Source organism: Vitis vinifera, chromosome 3 (assembly GCF_030704535.1).
Source record: "Vitis vinifera cultivar Pinot Noir 40024 chromosome 3, ASM3070453v1".
Classification (NCBI taxonomy): Eukaryota; Viridiplantae; Streptophyta; class Magnoliopsida; order Vitales; family Vitaceae; genus Vitis; species Vitis vinifera.
Window position 1 is genome coordinate 2439381 of NC_081807.1, and position 23315 is coordinate 2462695.

Here is a 23315-nt window from a genome sequence, read left to right on the forward strand (position 1 = left end):
CCAAAAACCACTTTTAGAATCAAACATTTATTTAAAGATAAATACAATTTTAAAACTTACCAAAAACAATTTTTGGAATTTAAAACATAATAGCAACCTTAGTAGGAAATACAAAATAAGTCTTTTCTAATTCCGTCTATTAGTCATTCCAAAAACTTTATAAACTATAAATTATAAATACATAATTATCTTAAATTTCACTATTCCGAATAACCTGAATTGAATTTGAAGAAGTTCGAAGTGGTTTTGAGAAGAATGATTGAATCCAAGTCACAACTAACTAATAAAAAAAATAAAATTATCAATTAAATAAGTAAATAACAAGCATTAACATTTGCTTCTAGTTACCTAATTGATTCCACAGTAGGACTGTATGCAATTAAATTTTGATAACTTCACCATCTTGATTGGTCATCATCCAGCTAGAATTGCACTATTCTTAAAAGATCTCCAACTCAAGCCACTCAGGCATCCCCTTAGTGCTCTTATCCATGTGCTTTAATCAATCATTCAAGGGGATGATGTAGATGCCAAATAGAAAGGGTCATCCATAACGTAGAAATATGGCTTTTTTTTGGTAGTTATGAAAAAGACACCATCAATTAAATTGTGTCATTTATACATTTTCAAGGCTCGTTATTTATACCCTGATCCCATTTATTTGTTCTTTGCTACTTTGATTCCATTTTTTTGTATTCTCATTCAATGGTCTAGATTCCATCGTATGTATTTAAGAGTCTAGATTTGGATTTCGATAGATATCACTATAATATCTTAGCATTTTTTCGGATTTTAAACCTTCTTGTATATTATAGCTAATCAAATTGCCTTGTCCTCCTCTATGATGAAAAAAAACACAAGTGGTGGCCGCCTTTCTGTTGTGGAACATGACTGACCTTTTCACATTTTTCTACAATGTGAAGAGCATGGTCATGTGTGATATGCAGATCTGGCCTGCCTCTTGGCCAGCAGTTGTGTCAGTGGCTCACGAGTTGATTGATTAATTAATTAATTAACTAACAATTATCAACACAATTGTAGATCCATGCCCAGCCATAGCCAAAGGATAAGGTTGCAGATGCCGAAGCAGTTGCATAAATTAAGGGGCCTTGGCCTTGGAAGCTGCATAGGTGTGGGCAAGGTTGGCCTGGCCCAACAACAGGCTGATAGCACCTCTTTTAGTATTGAAAAAGTGAGAATTCTGTGTGATACAAAGGGAAAAAAATTTCCACATTATATATGTATAAGCCTTTTTCAGACACATTATAAATCTGTGAGGGTCCTTTGGATTTAAAACGGAAAATATCTACTTAATTGAAAACGGATCATTATATTATGAGGCTTTTGCATGCCGTAGAACTTCAACAGAGCCTCACTTCATAGCCTTTGATTCTCATTTGAGAACTGAAGCCAAACCCATCCCATAAACCTAAGTCCATTTGAGCTGATCAGATGCCATACCAGATTGCAGTAAGGGTTTTTCCGTGTCACATTGGGTTCCATAGATATGCAACATTAAAAAATTGCAGCAGAGAAGACCCAGTCCCAAAAAGATGGTTGGTTCAATCCGGAGTGGGCAAATGTTGTTTTTGACTCACTTTCTTGGTCAATGACTTGTCCTAACAGGAGACGAACAAAAAAGTAAAAACACATGATTGCAGACCATTATTTCCCTTATCCTCAGCCCATAAATATAGATCAACATTCAATGTCCCCATACCTAACCTCGTTGAAAAACAATGAGCAAAGGTATAAAGTTCATGGACAGGATAGAGCAATTCTGTCATAAGAGTAGTCATTTTCACCTTTGTTTAAAGGGTTTTTCCTTTAAGTTTTTTACACTTGTATTGAATCAGAAGGCAAGGGTCCGATGAAAGGTGTAGAGTGTTCCACTTGTTAACCCCCTTCAAAATAAATTCAAGCAAATATCTTCCCATTTGAAGGATATATGTTAAAAAGACTTAAAAATTTGTTGACAACTTTATGGTTAAAATCTTTGCAAGATTTCAAGTATATACCATCCAGGAGCCTATGAGGTGTGCTTCTCAAGCTCAAGAGGTGGCAGCTTGGTGAGGAAGGTAGTCCATTTTCACCGCTTCTATTGGGTATATTTTATGGATTTGTCTCTCAATAAGTTGACATACACTTGGCATATGATGACATTTTCTGTATTAGAATAGCATTAATGGGGATGAGGCTAAAAAAAGCCGCCCACGTGCCATCTTTTTGCCCTTTCGAGTTTCAAAAGAAATAATGGATAAGAAGACAAGATAAGGCCATCCAATGTTGTTGAACAAGTCAAGAACACCCCCTATTTATACCTGCAATCTCTAGCTTAGTGTAGAAACAACTAAACTCACAACAAATAGAGAAATGGGGTTGTGGGCATTGGTAGCTTTCTGTCTGTTGTCATTAATACTGGTTGGCTCAGCAGAGCAATGTGGAGGGCAAGCTGGGGGTAGAGTTTGCCCAGGGGGGGCATGCTGCAGCAAGTTTGGTTGGTGTGGCAACACTGCTGATTACTGTGGCAGTGGCTGCCAAAGCCAGTGCAGTTCCACTGGTGACATTGGCCAGCTTATTACCAGGTCCATGTTCAATGATATGCTTAAGCATAGAAATGAGGGGAGTTGCCCTGGCAAGGGCTTCTACACCTATGACGCTTTCATAGCTGCTGCTAAGGCCTTTCCTGGCTTTGGAACAACTGGTGATACCACTACTCGTAAAAGGGAAATCGCAGCCTTCTTGGCTCAAACTTCTCATGAAACCACTGGTTAGTTTAGTTAGTATTCAAGTTTGTTGTGTTGTCTTATTTGATTTTAGTGTCATTATGTAATGATCAGCTCCCAGCCATATAGATATTATCCATTTTGAGCCCAATGTGCTCTCACCGCTTTTCTAATATCTACACGATAGGGAGCAAATCATTACAGAGTAGCATATGAAAAGCCTTAATTGAATGATTTATTTGGGTTATGCTTGTTCAGGGGGGTGGGCTAGTGCACCTGATGGCCCATACGCTTGGGGATACTGCTACCTCAGGGAACAAGGCAGCCCCGGAGCTTACTGTGTTCCTAGTGCACAGTGGCCTTGTGCCGCTGGTAGGAAATACTATGGCCGAGGCCCCATACAGATTTCCTAGTAAGTACACGAAAACTTCTTCTGTTTACAGATTCTTTCTTGTTCCTTTCGTGGTAACTATGGATTAATCACAAATAACCTTTGTATTTCAGCAACTACAACTATGGGCAAGCTGGGAAAGCCATAGGGGTAGACCTGGTAAACAACCCTGATCTAGTAGCAACAGATGCAGTCATATCATTCAAGACAGCCTTCTGGTTCTGGATGACACCCCAGTCACCCAAGCCTTCCTGCCATAATGTCATCACAGGAGGATGGACCCCATCAGGTGCAGATAGGTCAGCAGGGCGGCTTCCCGGTTTTGGTGTTATCACAAACATCATCAATGGAGGTGTTGAATGTGGGAAAGGGGTAGTTCCTCAGGTCCAGGACCGCATAGGTTTCTATAAGAGGTACTGTGATATACTTAGGGTTAGCTATGGCAACAACCTGGACTGCAACAACCAAAGGCCTTTCGGGTCTGGCCTCCTGCTGGACACCATCTAAAGTTGCTGTATGCTTTCTGCTCAACCTGTTTTGTCCACTCTGCTATGGTGATGTGAGAAGTTGTATCCATGAACTGTATGAATAAACGTCTTAGTTGCTACATCAAACAACTAAGAGAAGATCAATAATATGCAAAATTTTGTTTTCTGAGCATCCAAATCTTTCTGTGTGACAACCTCTGCAATCCCCAGTATGCAATGTCTAGTGTCTTAAGTTTATTTCCCTAATGGGTGTGTCATGAATGAGTACACAACTCCAGGCTTCGGAACACATTATCAGATGCCTGCATAGGGGGTCCTTGCCTTGGACTTTCTCCACCATAAACAGTATGAATTGGTGGCTAGAAATAGGGGTTATTGACAATGTTGAATTTTGGATTTTCTTATACATTTTTGCCAGAAAATACTCAGAAAATACCTAGAAAAGCACCTAGTTCATATTTGATGTTTATGATAAATACATTTTTTTTTAGGTAAGATATCTTTCGGAACTTCTTAATCCGTCAAAAAGTATAACAAAAGTAGGCTTTTCCAACAATAATTTAGTATACAAATGTTATAGATCTTGATCATAGTCTCACCAACTGATAACATTTTGCTTTCATGTGAGTATATAATAACATTTTGCCGGTAGCCTTTGTTAGTTATAAAAACAATTTTGTTCCTAGGACAATGACGATTCAAAATTGACCTTGGGATGGGTGTGTAGGGCCTGAGATGATTAGGTTCTATTATAAGCTTGGGATGGGTTAAAACCCCAAAATGGATGTGTTGTATGAGAAAGATTTAAGTCTCACTCTGTATCTTTGAATGGTTAAGCTCCAAACGAGCGTGAATGAATGTGATGTCGAACCACATAAAGAGGGTTAACTTGATCTTGACCCATCTTACTAACAACCAATTGATCAAATGAAATGACTGATATCTTGATCTTAACAAGTGATATAAAAGCCAAATCATAGGTTTGAGTTAGAGGAGCTGCATGTCTTTGAAAAATGACCTTAGAAAAATTGGTTTTTGATGGCTAATATTTTGCTTCAAGCAACTGGTATCAAAGAAAGGTCATGGGTTAAAGTGAAAAATGATTTTTAGATGGATGAATGTGTTGTGTCACTTGTGTGCGATAAGTATGATGGATGGGTGTGTTGTGTGGGATGACTCTGATGTTGAATCGAAATTAATTTGATCTCAGTGCCGATTAATTAATTTTCAGATGAAATGGCTAAGTGCTTGATTGCAACACCTTTTTTCCCATTGTTGGAAGTGGGAATCAAGAAAGTGATTGTATTGTTCCATTACCCCCGCTAGATCAGAGAAGCCAAGTCCAAGATTTGATGTTAGGCAAGTGGCTATTAAACAAGTATTAGGTAGGTGACAAGAAGTTCAAAAAAATATCAAGTAAAAGATGCTCATGGGGCCAAGCCTGAAATCTCCATACAATTTCCCAATAGACCTTTTGGTTATATAATCCATTTATGTGCCCCCTTTTCCGGGCTTTCACACTAAACATCCCCATTAAAAAACCTTAATCTGGTTCATTTGCAGAGGATTGCATACGCTCTAAAATTGAAGATCATCAATGAAGATCAAATGGAGATCACTGTTGGCCAGTAACCACATTGCATAATGAACTTATAAGCTACATTGAACATACATAAAGTTAACATTCTTTGATTACAAGATCAGTAAATACGTCCAAACTTTGAAACAGAGTCAAGGCTACCCTCTGGGCTCAGTCCAAACTGTTATTCATACCAAGCCAGGGATGACAAAATGGCCTAGATGGACTCGGAGACAAAATTTATCTACAGGGTTGATTGAGATTCATCCTCAGCAGATAAACAAAGGCCTTAGAAATTCAGAATGTTGGTGTAAGTGTTCAGATTTTGAAGCCAAGGGCTGCCTAGTTGGGTCCAAATGGGGTCCTGGCTCCAGTCTGTGCCTGATTTTGGAACTTGGAGCTCAGTCAACTTCCCTGATGGCAACTGCAGAGATGAGCAAGACCCTTTGGCACCCTCCTGGCCATTTTCATACTTCTTCTCTTCTACTACTTCCTTCTTGAAAACCATGCCCTGCATGGGCATCGATGGCCCCGGCTTTTCTTGTTGAGAGCTGCAGAATGAGATACCATCCATTGATGACATTGGAGATGAAGGTGATCCATGAACTGACTTCATCTCTTCCTCCATTGCTGCCCTTTGTTCCAGGACCTTCAAGGATGTTGCCTTCCTATATATCTTACACAACACTATGTCCTGCATGACACATAACAGAAGAGAAAACATTAGAACCCATATTCATCAGAGCTCTCCTGCAGAATGTGACTGGATGATAATTGCCTGCATGGGACGGGCTATTTTGCAGGTACCTTTGGTATGGAACAGTTGTCTGGGAGGCGATATTCGTTCATGACCCAATCAGTTTTTTTTCCATGAGGTGCTCTTCCTTCGTAGAACACAAGAGTCTTTCTCAGGCCAATGATCCTTTTAGGATCAGAAGAATTCAGTATTCTTCTGTCTGAGCCTGTGGCCTTCCAGAATCCATTTTCAGTGGTCCTGTTAGGCCTTCCTCCATTGCCATGCTTCCTATCTCTAGGAACAAAAAAGTACCACTCCCTCTCGCCAATCTTCGCCAATCCTATCGAAAATAACCCACCATGACATCAACAATTTAGCTTCCTCATACTAGTTAATTAGCATCCAAACATCCAAACAAAAAGAATTTAAAGAAATACACACCTGGCAAAGCCCAAGGATCATAATGATATATGTTGAGCAGTCCAATTATATCAAACCTCTGCCTCTTCCCAAAAATGATATTTTTCAGGTAGAAGTCCAGGAGTTCTTCCTCGGTAGGATGAAACCGAAACCCGGGTAGTTCAAGCTCTGCTGTCATGTCCTCCATGTCTACTGCTTACTGGTGTTGTCCTGTGAGCTACCTCTCAATGTTTTTTTAAGGCTAATTGCAATGGCCCCATATTCACAAACACGAACTCCTGAACATATTTATAAGAACTCAAAAGCTGATGATTACAGCTTCATAGGGGGCCAAGATGAATGAAAATTAAAGGGTGTGGGGGCCTAAAAGTCTCCAATGGACTTGGAATTACGTGGGCATGTACCAATGGTGGAACCCACACGCTTATAAACTGACCCTCGCAGACTCACTACTCACCAGAGACTTGACAGAGGAAATGGACATGGCCACATCTCTGGCCCCTCACATTGGTCTTCTTTTCCATATTTCTTTGGAGTTTACCTGGAAAATTCCAATCGGGATTTTTCCATTGTGTAAAATTCTCTTCCACAGAATTTGATATTCCCTTTCAAAGATGGAAAGTCTTATTCATTCTGGTATCATCACATTGAATCAGTCATACCACTTAATGGGCTCTCATTTATCATTATGTTCATTTACAGTCAAGAAAAACTTTTATTATTTTTTCCCCATGACTCCCATTTTGAAGACTTGGTCAATTTTTCGGTCCAATAAGTTCTAGACTTAGCTTACCATAATGTTATCAAATTTTTTCTTATTTTCATTATTATATTCTTTGTTGTTATTCGTGTGAAGAATGGGTAAAAATGAAGACAAGACTTCTTTCTTTTTCCAATCAATTGCTAATGAAATTCCAAGCACCTCCTCATCTTCATTTTCCACTGGATTGCATCAATATCTTGTCGGGAATATCTTGACCGGGTCATTAAAGGGTGTTTGGTAAATTAATTTATTGAGTTAATATCATGAAGAGTGCTAATGGTTTTAGAAAATATTTCTAATTTTTTTTAATATTTGAAAGATAAAATTTCTAAAGTTGCGTTTGATAATGATTCTAAAAAACGTTTTTAGTCTATCTAACACTTAAATGATAAAAAAAAGTGTTAAAAAATGTAAAAACACTCTAACGGGGCTCTAAGGTTAGAAAGATTATAAACATTTCCTAAAATTACTATCAAATACACTTTAAATTATTTAAATTAAGAGTCCATTTGACAGTGATTTTAGGAAACGCTTCTAATATTTTTAATACTTGAAATTTTTTATCATTTAAGAGTTAGAATAGTTAAAAACATTCTTTAGAATTACTATCAAACACACTCTAAGTTATTAAACACATTAAGAGTACATTTAGTACTTATTTTAAAAAATATTTCAAACATTTGAATGATAAAAATTTTCAAATGTTAAAAAAGTTAAAAGCACTTCTTAAAATCACTGTCAAATGGGTTTTAAAAATGTGTGTAATAGTAATTCTGAAAAAACGTTTTTAATAATTTTAACACTTGAATGATAAAAATTTTAAAGTATTAAAAATATTAGAAGTATTTTTTAAAATCACTATCAAACGAACTCTAAGTATATCTAATAAAATAATTTAATATTACAGATTTTTTAATGTTATAAATAAGAAATATTTGGTTAAAAAGGATGAAGTAATCCCCAAATCGGAAATCTAACCATTCCCATGTTTTTTTTTTGGAAAAATAACCAATTTTTTTTATATAAATATCCTTTTATATTTTAAGTATTTACATGTAAGTTGTAAAAGAAATGGTTATTTTTATTAAAAAAAATGATGAGGGTATTTTTGTCCAAATGATGCCAAAAAAGGGTGAGAGGTTAAATTTAAAAAATTGGGTTTTGAAAGGCCTTTTACTCAAATAACCCTATAAATAATTTATTAGTTAAAATGGGTTACTTTAAGCCTCTTTCAATGCTATTTTTTAAAATGATTTTCTATTCCATACTCAAAAAACAAAAAATGATTTTTTGAAAACTTGTTATGAAAATTGGATGTTTTTTGAAAACATAGTTGAATTATTTTTAATTATTTTTACTTGTTATAAATAAAATTGTTTTTAAGAAATTTTGGAAACATAAATGGGGTTGAAAACATTCTAAATTATTAAAAAGACTTTCATTTTAAAATAAATATCATTGACCTATTTTTTGAAAGTGTTCTCAAAATCTATTCTTTGTCTTCTCAAAAAGATTCGATTTTATGTTAGGTCTCTTATTTCCCTGGCTTCTCTCATAAATTTATTATTTAATAATACTACTTAATTTTTACTTTAAGTCATTTTAAATAAAGTATTAAGTTTTACTTAACACAATTAGACTATATTTATTTATTTTTACTTAATTTTAAATAGAATTTAAAATTAAATAGTACTCGATAAAGTTAAGTATTAGTTTGTTTGTTTTTATAATATTTTATTTTTATTAAGTATTAAAATGTAATTTTTTTCATTTAAAAAAATCAAATATTTTGATTTTTTATATTTGGATAAAAATTTATAATAAAATAAAAAAACAAACAACATAAAATATGCAAGTAAATGACTTTTAGTAAAAAGGTAAAAATACAAACATCCTTAAATCTTTTAAATCTTTATAACCAGTAAATATTTATTGTAAGTAAGGAAGTTATGTTTAGATCGAAAAATTTTTAAAAAATAAATCCAAAATGTTGATATGTTATGTAAAATATGAAGAAAAAAAAATTAAAATTTCTTACCCACACAGGCATATAAGACATGCTTTGAATCTATCAAATTTCAAAATTTTAAAACACATGTGCGTACTTACGACGGGTAACTTATTATGTATTGGTTTATCTTGAAAAAATGAAAATATTTAAAAAAAAAATTCAAACAAAATATGTAAATATTATTTGCTTCAGCTTGGAATCTATTTAACTTTATGACTTTGAAACGCGTCTCAATTATATGAGTTATCGTCCTTTCTACTTTTTGGTCACATGAGACATAATATTTAACACTAATAAATTCATTTATTTCAATCTTTTCACACACTTATCATGCTTTATACTTTAATTTTAAAATTAATATCTTTAAATAAATAAACAAACAAACAAAATAGAAAAAGTGGAAGTCTTTGGTCTTATAGGACGCGTAGTATCTATAAAGTGACTTTCAATTTGATTGGAATTTTCCTTAGTACAATAATACGAAATTTCCCGTTCTAAAAATTTTGTGTGGTCATGAATGAAAACCAAGTCTTACAAAAAAAATTGGTATCTAAGCAAAGACAAATAGATGAGTCCAACTGTTGTAAATGGTGTCTATTGGCCTGAGACAAGAAATTTGCCTAGTTTTTGTACAAAATAACACATTAGGAGAGCCCAAGGCCTGATTTGGATTTGAAGGGATCTAAGGTCTCTTATTTTGTTTGGTCAAAAAAAAGTTTAAAAAAAAAATTAAATATAATAAAAATGATTTTAAAATTCATATATTATCACATATAAGAAATTTTAAATTTTTTAAATTAAAAAAAAAAAAAAGAGGTTTGTCCTATGTTTTTTGTTTTATAGAATAAAAATATATTTGAAAATTTGAAATATTTTTAATATTTTTAAATATGTTTTAAAAATAAATTTTAAATTTTATGTTTTATTTTTAATTATTCTGCGTGTTTGTATAACTATTTTTTAAAACAATTTTCAAAAAATAACTAAAAGATGTACTCAAAATAGAAAACAATTTTTAATTATTAAATATGTTTTTTTATTTTTTTGAAAAAACAAAAAATTATTCTCGAAAACAGTTATTAAACAAACCTTAAACCTTTTTATCATTTTTTTGTCTATTTTCTTTCTCCTATGCTTTTCAAAATATGAATTAAGCATAAAATTTTAATTTATTCTAAAAAAAAAATAAGGGGGGGCAAAACCCCACAAAGTTTTGGTTGGTAGAATTGTAGAAAGGCTCTACAAATTGCAACATAAAAAAGAAAAAAAATCCAAATTAAACATAAAATTTTAGGTTGTTTTGGAAAAAAAAAAAAAAAAAAAGGAAGCAAAGCCCCACAAAATTTGTTAGGTAGAAAGCTCTAAATTACAACATCAAGTAAAGCAAAAGCCAAGGAATCCAATTTAATATCACCCCTTGCTTGTTAAAAAGTGAGAAAGAATCAAAAGTACCCCACTAACTCACTACTTTTGAATCCAATTTCCCAACAAAAAATAACTCAAAACCCAAGTGTTAGAACTAATGATTTTCAGTCTTTGACACAACCTGAAACCCAACAACCATTTCCCAATTTGTTAAGTGTAAATTAATGCATTGAAACTTAAACAAAAGGAGAGAATTTCAATATGGGTGATTGGCAAAGCAATAGCCGCGTTGCTTCCCCACTTATTCATGCCATAATGTGAGGGAAAAGGACAGAGTTTTGACTTGGAAGTCTCCTCCAAAGACTTCAACAAGTCTTTCCTGTTTAGGTAGGTGACCACTATCTCCAATTTTTTTAAGTTCCTTGATTGTTTAGTTTTTGTATTAGTTCCCTATCGGCACTGCTGTTTACAGAGGGTGGGTGGGTCTTCTTGTAGGACAAATCATTTTACTTTCAGAGTAGCTTTCCTTGCAATTTCCTGGAATCTTCCCCATCTTTTTGGGGTCTTTTCATAGTTGTTTCCTCTGTGTCATGTGCAAGTCCCACATGAGTTCCACTGGGTTGTCAGCAACATGGTTGTTGATCAAGTTTTTCCACTGGCCCATATGCTAGTTGGCATGTTTTTTGAAGGAGTCAACTCCAAAGTCTTGTTAGAATTATAAGCATAAAGGCATAATAATTTGATTCCCCTCTTTCCTTCCTTAAAATAAATACTTTAATTAATAATTTTATTATATATAAATACTCTTAATTTTATAAAGTATTCATATAAATATACAATTTTATTCTTCAATTGGTACTTTTACTCCCATAATATATTAATTTATTTTCTTGTTTGAGCGTATCTTGAAAAGTTTCTAAAAATTTATTTTTTTGATTTTGTTTAGATATCCTTCATCGATTTTTAGAAAGACCGAGTCCAAAAAAGGGGACAGCTATATATCTATGTCTACTGGCCTACAAAGAAGTAAACATCACGAGAAAATGAAATTAGCTCATTGCATTCATGTGCATAGAGAGTGATGGATAACCATTATTTGATATTGTATGATCATCTAATTGGAAACATTAATCGTGGTTTGGAGTTGATTAATCGTTTGAATACACTTTATTTTTTTATTTTAAAAATAAAAAATAATAGTAACTCTTATATAAAAAAAATATGGACTTATCTTATCTCCTTATAAATTTCTTTTAAAATTTTTTAAAAAAAATTTTTTTTTTTTAAAGCAAGTTTCAAAGTTCTTATATATTATATCTAAGTTACTATCATGTTATATTTTTTAAAGGGTTATTTGATTAAAAAGACATCTTAAAACCCAATTTTTGAAATTTAACCTCCCATCCTTTTTTAGCATCATTTGAACAAAAATATCATCATTATTTTCTTATAAAAATAACTTTTACTTTTAAAACCGACATGTAAATACTTAAAATAGAAAATAGTATTTATATCAAAAATTGATTATTTTTCTAGACAAAACATGGGAAATGTTAGATTTCCCATTTTGGGGATTATTTCATCCCTTTTAACCAAATATTTCTTTTTTAAAATGGAAAACAAGAAGCGTACCTAAAGGAGCACTAAATTAAGCAACATTGATTATGAACTTAGCTAGTAGACTTCCAACCATGGCCTCACCAGTAGGGCTGCAAACACCAAGCTCAATCTGAATTTGTTCAATGAAGGCCTCATAATCAATCTCAATTAGGGTAAAAATTAGGGTGAACACATTTGATTGCTCCCCCAGATCATTAGCAACCTTAGAGCTTGAGCAGCTACTGAAAAAAGAAGGGAAAAAAAAAATCAATCAAGAATTGGACTAGTTCTCTTGGGGGTTTCTTGGTTTTGAAATCCCTTGAAAGTGACCTGCCAAAAGGTTAAGAAAACCTGTTCAGCAGTTTCTCTGGCATTCTCTTTCAATTTTCCACTCCCTTCCTTCTAGTGAGAAGTGGGCTCAGCTCCTTGTACATATGGACAAGACAGAGTGAGTATAGAAAAGGGAATAAACCCATCAAGATTAGCCCACTGGGGAGTTCTAACATATGCCATTTGGTCTCACCCATTGCTTTCTGGGCTGAGTCTAGAACTTAACAACCAGACTTGGTGAATATTGGTTTTGGGTTAGATTAGATTAGGTTATATGGACAGGTTTAAGAGACAAAAATGGAGGAGGATACAAAGAAAGGTTACATATGACTAGAACTAGTATTGCTTTGGGCCAACTGACCCTTAGGACCCTTCCCATGGAGACAAGATGAGGAGGTCATGGCCCCATGAGACTCATGGGTAGCTTAGAGTGACCCATACCATGGATGACACCTAAGTAGATATTATCATTCACGGTTTCAAAACATATTCATACATGTAAAATGAGTCATCACTTGCTTTTGTAAGTGCTACTAACTTATCATGAGTCTCCTTGAGTTTCATAACTTGCCCTAAAGGTAAATCAGGTGTAGAAGTATAAGTGAAAAAAAAAAAATCAATTCAACCTTATCAAAACCTAACAAATCAACTTGATTTTTAACAATCAGGAAGATTGATTCTATTTAAGAATTTTGACAATTGATTTTACCGATTCAGTCTTTGATTCCCGTGTTTGTTGTTTAACTGATAAAGATCGAATCAAACCGATATTTCAAAATTCTATTTCAAACTTATTAACACTTGAAAGAGTCTATTACCATATTTAAAAAACAGGGTGTAAGGGTCTCAAGCACAATCATTGCTAGAGGAGGAAATGGTTTAAAGTTTGAACTTTGAACTTTGAACATTGATAAGGGAGAAAAAACCCTAATTGTAATAAGCTGGATTACTGGTTTTTGAATGGGTCAGGGTCACTAGCCAAGAAGGAAAACAGATAATACAATGTAACTGTACCATCACCATGCCCCTATCTCAAAAATTTTCCCCACCTATCATCATTGCCTTTTCCAAAGAATATGATCAACTGTGAAAGCAGGACAAAGGACAGAGCCCAAATTGATAACCCTTTTAGAAAAAGAGGGCCCAAAAGAAGAAAAGCCATTGAAATAACAGGCCTAGTAGTTTATAAACTGAACCAGTCATCCAACTGCAGTTTATACAGTAGACTTTTGATGGCTTCATTTTCCTTTTGGCAACCAGAGGTTCATAGCATATGACTCTGTATGACTTTTCCTCAACCACCTAATGGTCCCATATCCATATGCCAAAAACTAAAGCCTTCATGGAATTGTTTTCGAGATTCGAAAAGATATTTGATAATTTCTTTTTGAAAAAACAAAAACACATAAAAACAAACTTATATGACTATTGAAAAATGCTGCAGAACTTGGTTGAAGTTAGCTCATCACACTTGGGATTAGGGTCATTTTCATTTCATTTTCCTATACTTTATTCTTAAAATATTATCAAAATGTTCCTTTAGTGTTTGAGCCCATGACAGTAATGCCCAATTATGGATGTGTCCATGTGAAAGTTTTACCAATCTTCATTAACCACATCTTTCCCCCCAAGGCAATCAATCATCTATGTACTGTAAGAGGTTGCAACACTTGATTTTTTTGAAAGAAAGTACCCTTTTAAAGGCAAAAGTGGAAAAGTAGGTCAAATTCAACCTTTTGGCTGAGCAAGTATATGTTTTAGATGTCTTTTAAAACAATTAAGTAGGAGTCACATAATTACCTTTCAAAATTTTCTTTTAAAAAATGATAGTTTCCAAACCAGATCTATAAAAGAGGCTTTTATGAAAATCTTAGAAGTTTCTAGATACAATTTCTTATTTTATAGGTAGTAAAATCATTGATCTGAAGATGCAAATTTTTGAATTTATACTAAAATCATAATTTCTAAATGGGTTTTTTTTTTCACATGAACTACATTTTCCAAATTTGGTTTCAAATTGATTTCAACAGTGGCCAAATTTGTGTATTTTGTTGGCCAAACCAAAAGGCTAATTTCAGCCAAAAATGGCACATATGGGAGATGTTGGTTAGATTTATTTTGGGAAAGCCAGAGATGGAGTGAGTTTGACTGAGGAGAGATGGCAGTTGCAGTGGTGAGCTTGGCTGCGAAAAGTGATGAAAATGTGGGTCAATGTTAACATGAAAGTATTGGGTTCACATGGAAGACTATTTGCCCAATCGGTGAACGCATGGATAATGCCCATGGGTTGCAGAAAAACCAGTAACTCAAAAAAAAATGAAAAAAGAAAAGGCCTTAATCTGACCCAGAAGACGAAATGTTAATTTGGCTCTGAGATTAGGGTTTGTACACTGAAATTATGAGTGGTGAGTCTGGTGACTGGTGACAAAGTGAGAGAGGTCAGAGGAGGGCCATGGATGGTGTGGAAGAGCTTTTATTATATTTTATTGAGGTGGGCATGGAGGAAAAAAGATTGAGAAAAAGATATAGAGAAAGGCAGCCTTTGGTAGTTCGTTAGGTATCCATGATTGGTCAGTTTTTTCGTTTTCAGACCATCATTTGGAACTCTCCCTCACCACACACACTTTCTCTCTGTCTCTCTCTCTCCAGTGCTTTTCAGGAGCACCAAACAAACCGCCCCCAGCTACAGTTCAAAAATCCCTGTCCCTGCAATGAGCTGTATCAGTACTACTCTCTGATCATCACTCCATTTCTTTTTCATTTTTTCCTTGTTTTTGTTTTCGGGTAGAATCTGATTACTGAGAAAAGGTCAAGCAAACACAAGGTTGGTAGTAAAAGTGGTCTACAAATTGGCCAGAAAACTCACACCCCCACTAATTTTCAAGGCCCAGATAACAGTGGAAATGGCCATAACTCATCATCATCACACACCACATAACAGTACCTTAAAAACTGGCACCACCACAGCTAAAGGCATGGATGTGCTCATAGGCTAGCATTTGCAATTGAGAATAAAGCTGCTACAACTTTTGGATTTTGCTTCTTGTTCTTTCTTAGAATATATATCTTTATGTACAAGCCCAATCCATGCAGAAAATACAAAGCTTTAGCTTAGCCCCCCACCAGTAAGATTAGAATGACATAAAACAAAGAAAACCCAAAAAAAAAAAAAAGTAGTTTCTTTCCCCACTTTACAAAAAAGCACATTTTTCAAACTGTTGATTTCCTCTCTTTATCTCCCCACCTAAAACCCAAAATCAGAGCAAAAGGATAGACCCCAAAACACCTTTTTTCCCCCTACTTTCTTTCTTCTGCATTCTTGAATGTCTCTCTTTATAGAGCTACCTCAGTCTGCAAAGTAGTGGCATTGAACCCCACCTGCTGTTGCTGCTGCTGCTGATGCTGCTGTTGTTCAACCTCCCACCTCGCCTTTGCAATGACCCCATCATGCACAGGCACGTACTCCTAATCAAAACCAAGGCAGAATCATCATTCATAAGGAAACAACATCACTGAGATAAAGATCAATATGGTAACCTGACCAGATTCTCTCTCTTCATCTCCGGATTGTCTTTTCCACTTATGTTTTAATCCAAGATTTAGAAAAAGAAAAAGAAAAGGAAGAGAAAAGAAACTGGGTGTTATTTGCTCAAGACCCACCTCAAGCTTTTGGACTAGCTCTTTGGCGTTTGGAGCTGACACAATGATATGGCGCTGTGAAGGCTTGATGAAGCCATCATCCACTGCTTTGTCAATGAAGGTGAGCAGGTAGTTGTAGTAGCCATCCACATTGAGCAAACCCACCTGCAGATTTTCAGAGAAAAGCTTAGAGAATCAAAATCTTGGGAGGTTATTCTTAATGGTTTCGGATTTTGGCTCACTGGTTTGTCATGGATTCCGAGCTGTGCCCAGGTGATGACTTCCAGCAATTCCTCTAGAGTTCCATACCCACCTGAAAAAGCCAGAAGGGTGTTGCTGGTTTCATGTGAAATGAATTGAAAACAAAGAGTAAAGTGTAGCTTCAGTTTATGCAAATGGGGACCTGGTAAGGCAATGAAGCAATCAGAATGGCGGGCCATTTCTGCTTTTCTTTGGTGCATGTCGGCCACAGGCCTGACCTCTCCAACCGTCTCTCCTGTTATCTGTGGCTCCACAAAACAAACATTTTGAGAGATGTCGAAACTAAAAGACCCTACAATGCAGAAAATATCAGAAGCAGAAGAAACCCAGATGAGTTTTATCACCTCTTTGCACATCAGAGTTCTGGGAATGATCCTGGAGAGCCCAAAAATCAACAAAAAATCCTCAATATATCGTGAAAAACAACAAAAATAACACAAAACCAGATCAAAATACAAAGCATTTACCCAAGAACATGTCCTCCACCACGATGAACAGCTTGAGAAACCAGACCCATCAAGCCAATACTCCCACCTCCATACACAAGGTCCAGCCTCCTCGCCACCTTCACACAACACCCCAAAACCAAAAAAATCTTCAGAAAACATGCACAAGAAAACAAGCAAAAGAAATGGGTTCGAAGCGGTGAGAGTGTACCAGCTCTTGCCCTAATTCAACGGCGGCATCTCTGTAACAGTTTCTCTTGCCAGTGCTGCTTCCACAGAAGACACAGACACTCTTGAATCTGGAATACACAACCTTCTCCTCCATGACTACGGCGGACTCTTGGTGGTGAGCTGTTAGGTATTCAAACACTACGGAGCAGTAGATATATAGAGAGAAAAGATTGTGGGTGGGGCAAGCCACAACCAGGGCCTACAAGCTTTTTAACACGAAGGACAAGGAAGAATATAACATCTATGCACTATATATGCATATATAGAAAGACTCCACAGATTACTTTTTTAACTTTTTTTTTTTTTACTCATTTAATTTTTGGAAGAAAATAAAAAATAATTTTTAAAAAAATATTTGTAAAATTGGATTGTATATATATGTCTATTTTTATTTACAAGGGTAGGAATGTAATTTTGGTTCAAAACTTGGCTAGGGCCTGGATAATGAGTTGACTCATGAGAGAGTTGGCCCATCCTAGCCCAAAGCCTTTCTAGCCTCAATTTTTCAAAATATTTTCTATTAATTTTTTTTTCTTTTATCAATCTTTGTATTATCTTAAATTATGATAGGTGGTGATAGAGGATAATAGAATTAAATAATATTTTTTTATTATATTAATTTTTATTGTAGGATTAATGGATGATATTAAGATGTGACAAAGTCATAGTAAAATGTTGACTTTTGTACACGAGATAGATTTTGACTTTTTGTGGTGGGATTGCATTGAGAAGAAATTATATTATACTTTAAATTTGAAATATAATTAATATGTAGAAAGGATTTTTTGATCTGTAAGTCACCAAAGATAGTTCAGATGTTGAAAGGCTTTATCGATTTGCAAACTGATAAAGATAGTGATAATTAATATGAGATTAAGCAAATATTAGAATATTTTTAAATTTGATAGAGGAATTTAGTGAACTTGATTGATAAGACGATGTTAATAGGATTTGTTAATTTGTAAGTTAATACAGACACCGACAAATAGTGCAATGATATATAAAATTAAGAATGTTTTTTTTTTGTCTGGTATGAGAATTCAATGAACTTGATTAATTTAAATAACATTATTTGTAACTTTGACAAAAGATTCAATCCACTTATATAAATAACACAAATGACGTCTTTAATAATTTAATCTCATCATTTGTTAAAGTCTTAAGTTCATTGTCGTTACTTAAACTTTTAAGTTCTTTTTAACATTTTATGAAGTGAATGATGATAAAGGAATTCGATGAATCCGGTCAATATGAATAACATTGAAAAAAGAAGGTTTACTTTTTTCTTTATCGTAGTTGAATATGCCTTAGTCTTAATTCAAAAACTACTTAAAGGGGTGCATAAAAAATTATGAAAACTATGCTTAATGCCCCTAATTTCTCTATTCAAAACACAACCCAATTTTTGTCTCTTTGGTATCATGCAGAGCCCTTAATCATCTCAAAACCCACCATCATCCCAATGACACTTGGTGTATGCCAATTCACTAAGCTTCCATTTTCTTCGTGCCCACTATACAAATTTGGAGTTCAAAGTCAAAATGATCTTTACTAGGATAAAAAATAAAAATAGAACTTTTGATCATATTCCTTTTCAATCACGTAATGCTACTACTTTGGGGAAAAATAAATAAATAATAAATAAACCCTTGAATTAAAAATAATTAAGAATTATTATTAGAAACTAGTTAGGTATTAAAAAAATATTGAAAATAAAATAGAGGGAAAATAGAATTTTGGGCAAAAATGATTTCTTTAAAAAAAAAAAAATCCACAATGTAACCTTATTTTCAAAATAATTTCTAAATTAGTGTATCTTATCATAAAATTATTGTTGGTAATTATGGTTTTGATTTTTTTTAAATGGTCAAAATCATTAATGAATATGACTTTAAATATGTCTAAACAGATTTTTAAATGGTTTTATGACATGGATATCAACTAAATAAGAGGCACTAATTTGTTGAAGAACTATTTTGAGAATGAACTTATGTAAAATAAATAAATAAATAAATCTCAAAAATCACTAGGGTGTCTAAGTGATTGAGATGCATTAATTAATTTATAGTTTATTAGGTAACTTATTTCGAAAATAGTTTTGAAATATAAAATAAAAATTTGTTTAAAAACCTAAAATATTTTTAATATATTTAAAAATAATATAAATTTTATATCAGTATTTTATTTTAATCCTTTTTTATTTATATTGTTATTTTTAAAAATAATCATCAGTGAAAATAACTAAAAACAGATAAAAAAAAAAAATTATTCAGTTGCCAAGCCTGATTAATGTAGATATTTCTCAGGAAAATGGGGGGAAAAAGTAGAAAGGGTGGAATATGAGAAGAGAGGTGGGGGAAGTACACGTGCAAGACATCAGCATCAAATCAAGGTTAGCATCACAAATATTTGGGGTTTGTTTTCCTAAGAAGCATTGAGAAGTGAGAAGAGTGCTCTATGAGGGTGGTGGAGGTAGGTGCTAGGTGGCTAGGTGGTGGGCTATGACCTAATTAAGCTTAGGCAATAGGCAAATGGGGGGTTGCAGTTTGCAGCAGCTTGATGATTGGCTCAGGCTCCCATCATCTCTCATCCATCTCCTTAATTCAAATATTTAAAACTATTGATACTCTCCCATTCACCAAAACCACACTTTTTCATTCTATCACTTTTGCTTCCAACTTCCAACTTCCATTCCTCACGCTCACGCAACTCAAATATAATCATAATTAATAAAATGCATTTTTACAAGCAGAAAGTGGGCACAATAATAAATGTGGGGGTGAAAGCTACATCGGATTTGATTAAGAAGAGGAGGAGGAACGAGGAAGAGCGTCACGACTCACCCTGATCTCCTCCCATCATCTCTTAAAAAGTAAACTGCAAACCCAAAATCAAGGACATGACTCAACGTTGGAGTTACATCCGTGGCTGATGGGCGATAGGCTGTAGGAGATGGGCGACGGGCGATGGGTGTGTGTAGTCAAGTCTTCGGCCTTCGGCCTTCCACCTTCGCCTATTAGGTTTCACCGTTTGGGCGAACAGAAAAGGCGTGTCCCCAAATCAATTCTCTCCTTTCTTCTACTCTTTCTAGAGATGTGATGGCCGACTCACACGCCATCTCTGCCTACTTGTCTCTTTCACTTCCCAATTCAATGCGCCTCCCTTCTCTTTCTTTTTCCCTTTCATTTAAACTCCTTTAATTAATATTTATTTACGAATTAATTTTTTCTAATTATAATTAAAATTTAAAATAAAAAAATAATTACTAAAACTCACGCCGGCATAGAGAAAAGGCACTGTGACATGCTTTTAATGCCAAGATGCCAATCCCCTGTAGCCACAGCGCATAGCCACCAGAGGAATGTTTTCGTGTCACTGCGGCGTACCCTCCACCTTAACACCACCGGTTTGAGTTCCAATATCTGGTATTTCCGATGTCATTCCAACGGCCAGGATCTGATCGTGTGGATGGCGCCGTCACAGAGTTGCTCTGCTTTTCAAACCTTGGGACTCGTGCTCATCCTCGGCCGTACGATCATTTTGATCCAGTCGATCCGATATATGGTCATCATTTGGATTCATCTGTGTTGTGATATCGTCACCTAATAGTGCAAGAAAGTATCATAGAAGAAGGGACACGTGGATAACTTGTGCTCAATTACAAGCCCACTTCTCCAATTTTTTTAAAGTAGAATGAAAATTTTATGTTTGCTTATGATGGGATAATTTTTTATTTTAAAATAGAGAATAATTGTAAAATTTAAAATTATATTAATTTTAAAAATTATGTAAAAAAAATTCAATACTACCTTAAATTTCAAAAAATTTCAAAGATAAAAAAATATATATATAAGAAGGGTTCATATTTTTTGTTTTTAAATTTATAAATTTTTTTATATTACAATTTCCAAACTTGGGATAATTTGATATTTTTTATTAAATTTTATTTTTTTTGTAATTTCAATATAGAATTATAAAGATCAAACATGTTGAGTTATATTTAATAAATAAAGACGAGTTTGATAAAACTTAATACTTTTTATTTAATGATTTAAGAGGATTTTAAGTTAAATTATATTTAAGCGATTCACTAAAAACTTATCACTTATTTCTTATTTTAAGTGTGAACATTGATAAAATTAATTTAAAACTTATTTTAAATCATTAAATCGACATATTTATTATTATAAATTATAATTATGACAAAAAAAAATTGAGTAATTAGGGCAAATAAAGATAAAAAGTAAAATAAAAATATAAATATAAGAATAAATTAATTATTTTTATTTATTACTTAAAATTGTTTATTTTTTATTTTAAATCAAACCATTAAGTTATTTTACTGATGGTGGTGTTTGTTTTTTTACTTAATTCTAAATAGAACCTTAATACTTAATTGTATTAAATATTAGGTTGTTTGTTTTTGTAGTATTTTATTTCTATTAAGTATTAAAAAGTAAAAAAAAAAACCATTATGTTATTTTTTCTATTTAGAAAAAGCCACATATTTTGACTTTTTTTATTTAGTAAAAAGTTTATAATAAGTCATGAAAAAATAAAAAAACAAACAACCTAAATTGTAAAACTAAATGGTTTTTAACAAAAAGTCAAAAAAACAAACACCACCTAAATATACTTAATAATTTATATTAAATTATTAAGTCACTTTAAATTATTAAGTTGATTTATCAAACATCCACATAGATTTAAGAATAAATTAATTATTTTTACTCATTACTTAAAGTTGTTTTGAATTTTAAGTCACACTATTAAGTTATGTTACCAATTATACTTCATTAATGTATTAAGTTGGTTTACAAAATACCCATTTAAGAGTGTAAGCAAAACCGAAAAAACCAACAAATCAATCCAAACAAATCAAAAGCGATCATATTAGTTCAATTTTTTTTTTTTAAAAAAAGGTTAATTTGATTTGAGAATTTTAAAAATCGATTAGTTAGTTCAGTTTTCGATTTGCTTAATCAAAACAATATTTTAAAACTTATATAATTGTTTGATATTTGATAATTTTTTATATTAGATTCTATTAAAGTAATTCATCGTTTTATATTATGATGAAATTAATTTTAAATATTAAAACTTATATAATTGTTTGATATTTGATAATTTTTTATATTAGATTCTATTAAAGTAATTTATTGTTTTTATATTATGATGAAATTAATTTTAAATACTTTTTATGTATTTTTAATATCAAATCCAAGTTGGTTTCAATTCATTTTAAAAATAAATCAAATTTAAGATTTAATATAAACTCAAATGAATGAGATATGGACAAAAAAAAAAAAAAAAAAAATACAAATCTATAACCAGGTTTAAGATTAAAAAAAAATTATTGGATTAGATCAATATCGATCCAAGGAAACCAAGCCAAACCACCTTAAAAAGTTTGGTTTGGTTCAATTTTTTCACTTTAACTCTAATCGGTTGATTTTTTATCATATATAAAACCCATTATATTGATTCAGTTCATTTTTTATCTAAAAACCGATCGAATCAACCTTATTTACACCCTTACACCCACTTATTCAATATTATAACACTTTTTTATTAAAAATTTGAAACCTGAAAATAAAATTAAAAAAAATCAAAATTTCATTTCTATGGATACCCAACAAGGCACTATGAATATCTAACTAAAAAAATATATAGATGATCATTATTGTTACTATTTCTCGATAAGTGATATGGGGCACGTTCTTCCCATGGTAACTGTCATTATTTCTCCTTCAGTTTTTTTCCCGCTGGAAATGATTTTCCCAGAAAATTCAGCAACTGAATTACTGGGAAACAGTTTTCCATACAATTCACATGTTTAATTAATTCCATGTCTTTCCAATCTTGATAGCGACCTAGTGTCTATGGCCACCTCCTCAGGTCAAGTTCATTGAACCCTTTTCCTTTCCATCCACCCACCATACATCCAAATGATTTTCCAAGGAAAACAAATGTCCACTTGCCAGGGAGAATGGTCTCCCAGGAAAAATTAAGGAATTGTTTGAAAATGTTTAAAAATTGTTTTTGATAAAATTGAAAATAAATTTTCTGATTAAAAAATGGTATTTCTTTTTTAATAAAAGAATAGTGTTTTTTTTATAGCTTATTATGAAAATTATGGTATGTTTGGTATCTGTTTTTGGAGAATAGTTTTTGAAAACCGTTTTTTGATGTTTTGTAAAACAAAATCTTGTTTGAAAATTTAACATATTTTAACCTATCTTTAACAATTTTAAATAATTTTTTAAAATATTTTTTTTATATAATATTTTTATTTTTAATCATTCTACGTGTTTGTGTAATTATTTTTTA

General features: G+C 32.9%; 3 protein-coding genes across 4 annotated transcripts; 1 reads left to right on the forward strand and 2 right to left on the reverse strand.

Annotated features, from left to right (window-relative positions):
• Positions 1–2373: 2373 nt before the first annotated feature.
• On the forward strand, positions 2374–3624 carry LOC100232985 (chitinase class I). Its single transcript, NM_001280962.1, is given in 3 exon segments — positions 2374–2770; positions 2985–3138; positions 3231–3624. Coding segments are annotated over 3 exon segments (945 nt in total).
• A 1579-nt stretch (positions 3625–5203) lies between these two features.
• LOC100241839 (NAC domain-containing protein 6) lies at positions 5204–6650 on the reverse strand. The gene is made up of 3 exons (XM_002281780.5): positions 6362–6650; positions 5992–6260; positions 5204–5878 (listed from the first exon to the last, which is right to left on the reverse strand). The coding sequence occupies exons 1-3, from the start codon at positions 6525–6527 to the stop codon at positions 5474–5476; spliced, it is 840 nt and encodes a 279-aa protein (XP_002281816.1). The 5' UTR covers positions 6528–6650; the 3' UTR covers positions 5204–5473.
• Positions 6651–15353: 8703 nt separating this feature from the next.
• LOC100264122 (cytokinin riboside 5'-monophosphate phosphoribohydrolase LOG5) lies at positions 15354–17191 on the reverse strand. Of its 2 annotated transcripts, XM_002281803.5 has the most exons (7): positions 16966–17191; positions 16776–16873; positions 16653–16683; positions 16451–16550; positions 16290–16360; positions 16069–16212; positions 15354–15873 (listed from the first exon to the last, which is right to left on the reverse strand). In XM_002281803.5, exons 1-7 carry the CDS (start codon positions 17077–17079, stop codon positions 15742–15744), a joined length of 690 nt encoding a protein of 229 aa, XP_002281839.1. In that variant the 5' UTR covers positions 17080–17191; the 3' UTR covers positions 15354–15741. The 2 variants fall into 2 exon arrangements, with proteins under 2 accessions (XP_002281839.1, XP_010646149.1); XM_010647847.3 differs by having other exon boundaries at positions 16290–16550.
• Positions 17192–23315: the final 6124 nt, after the last annotated feature.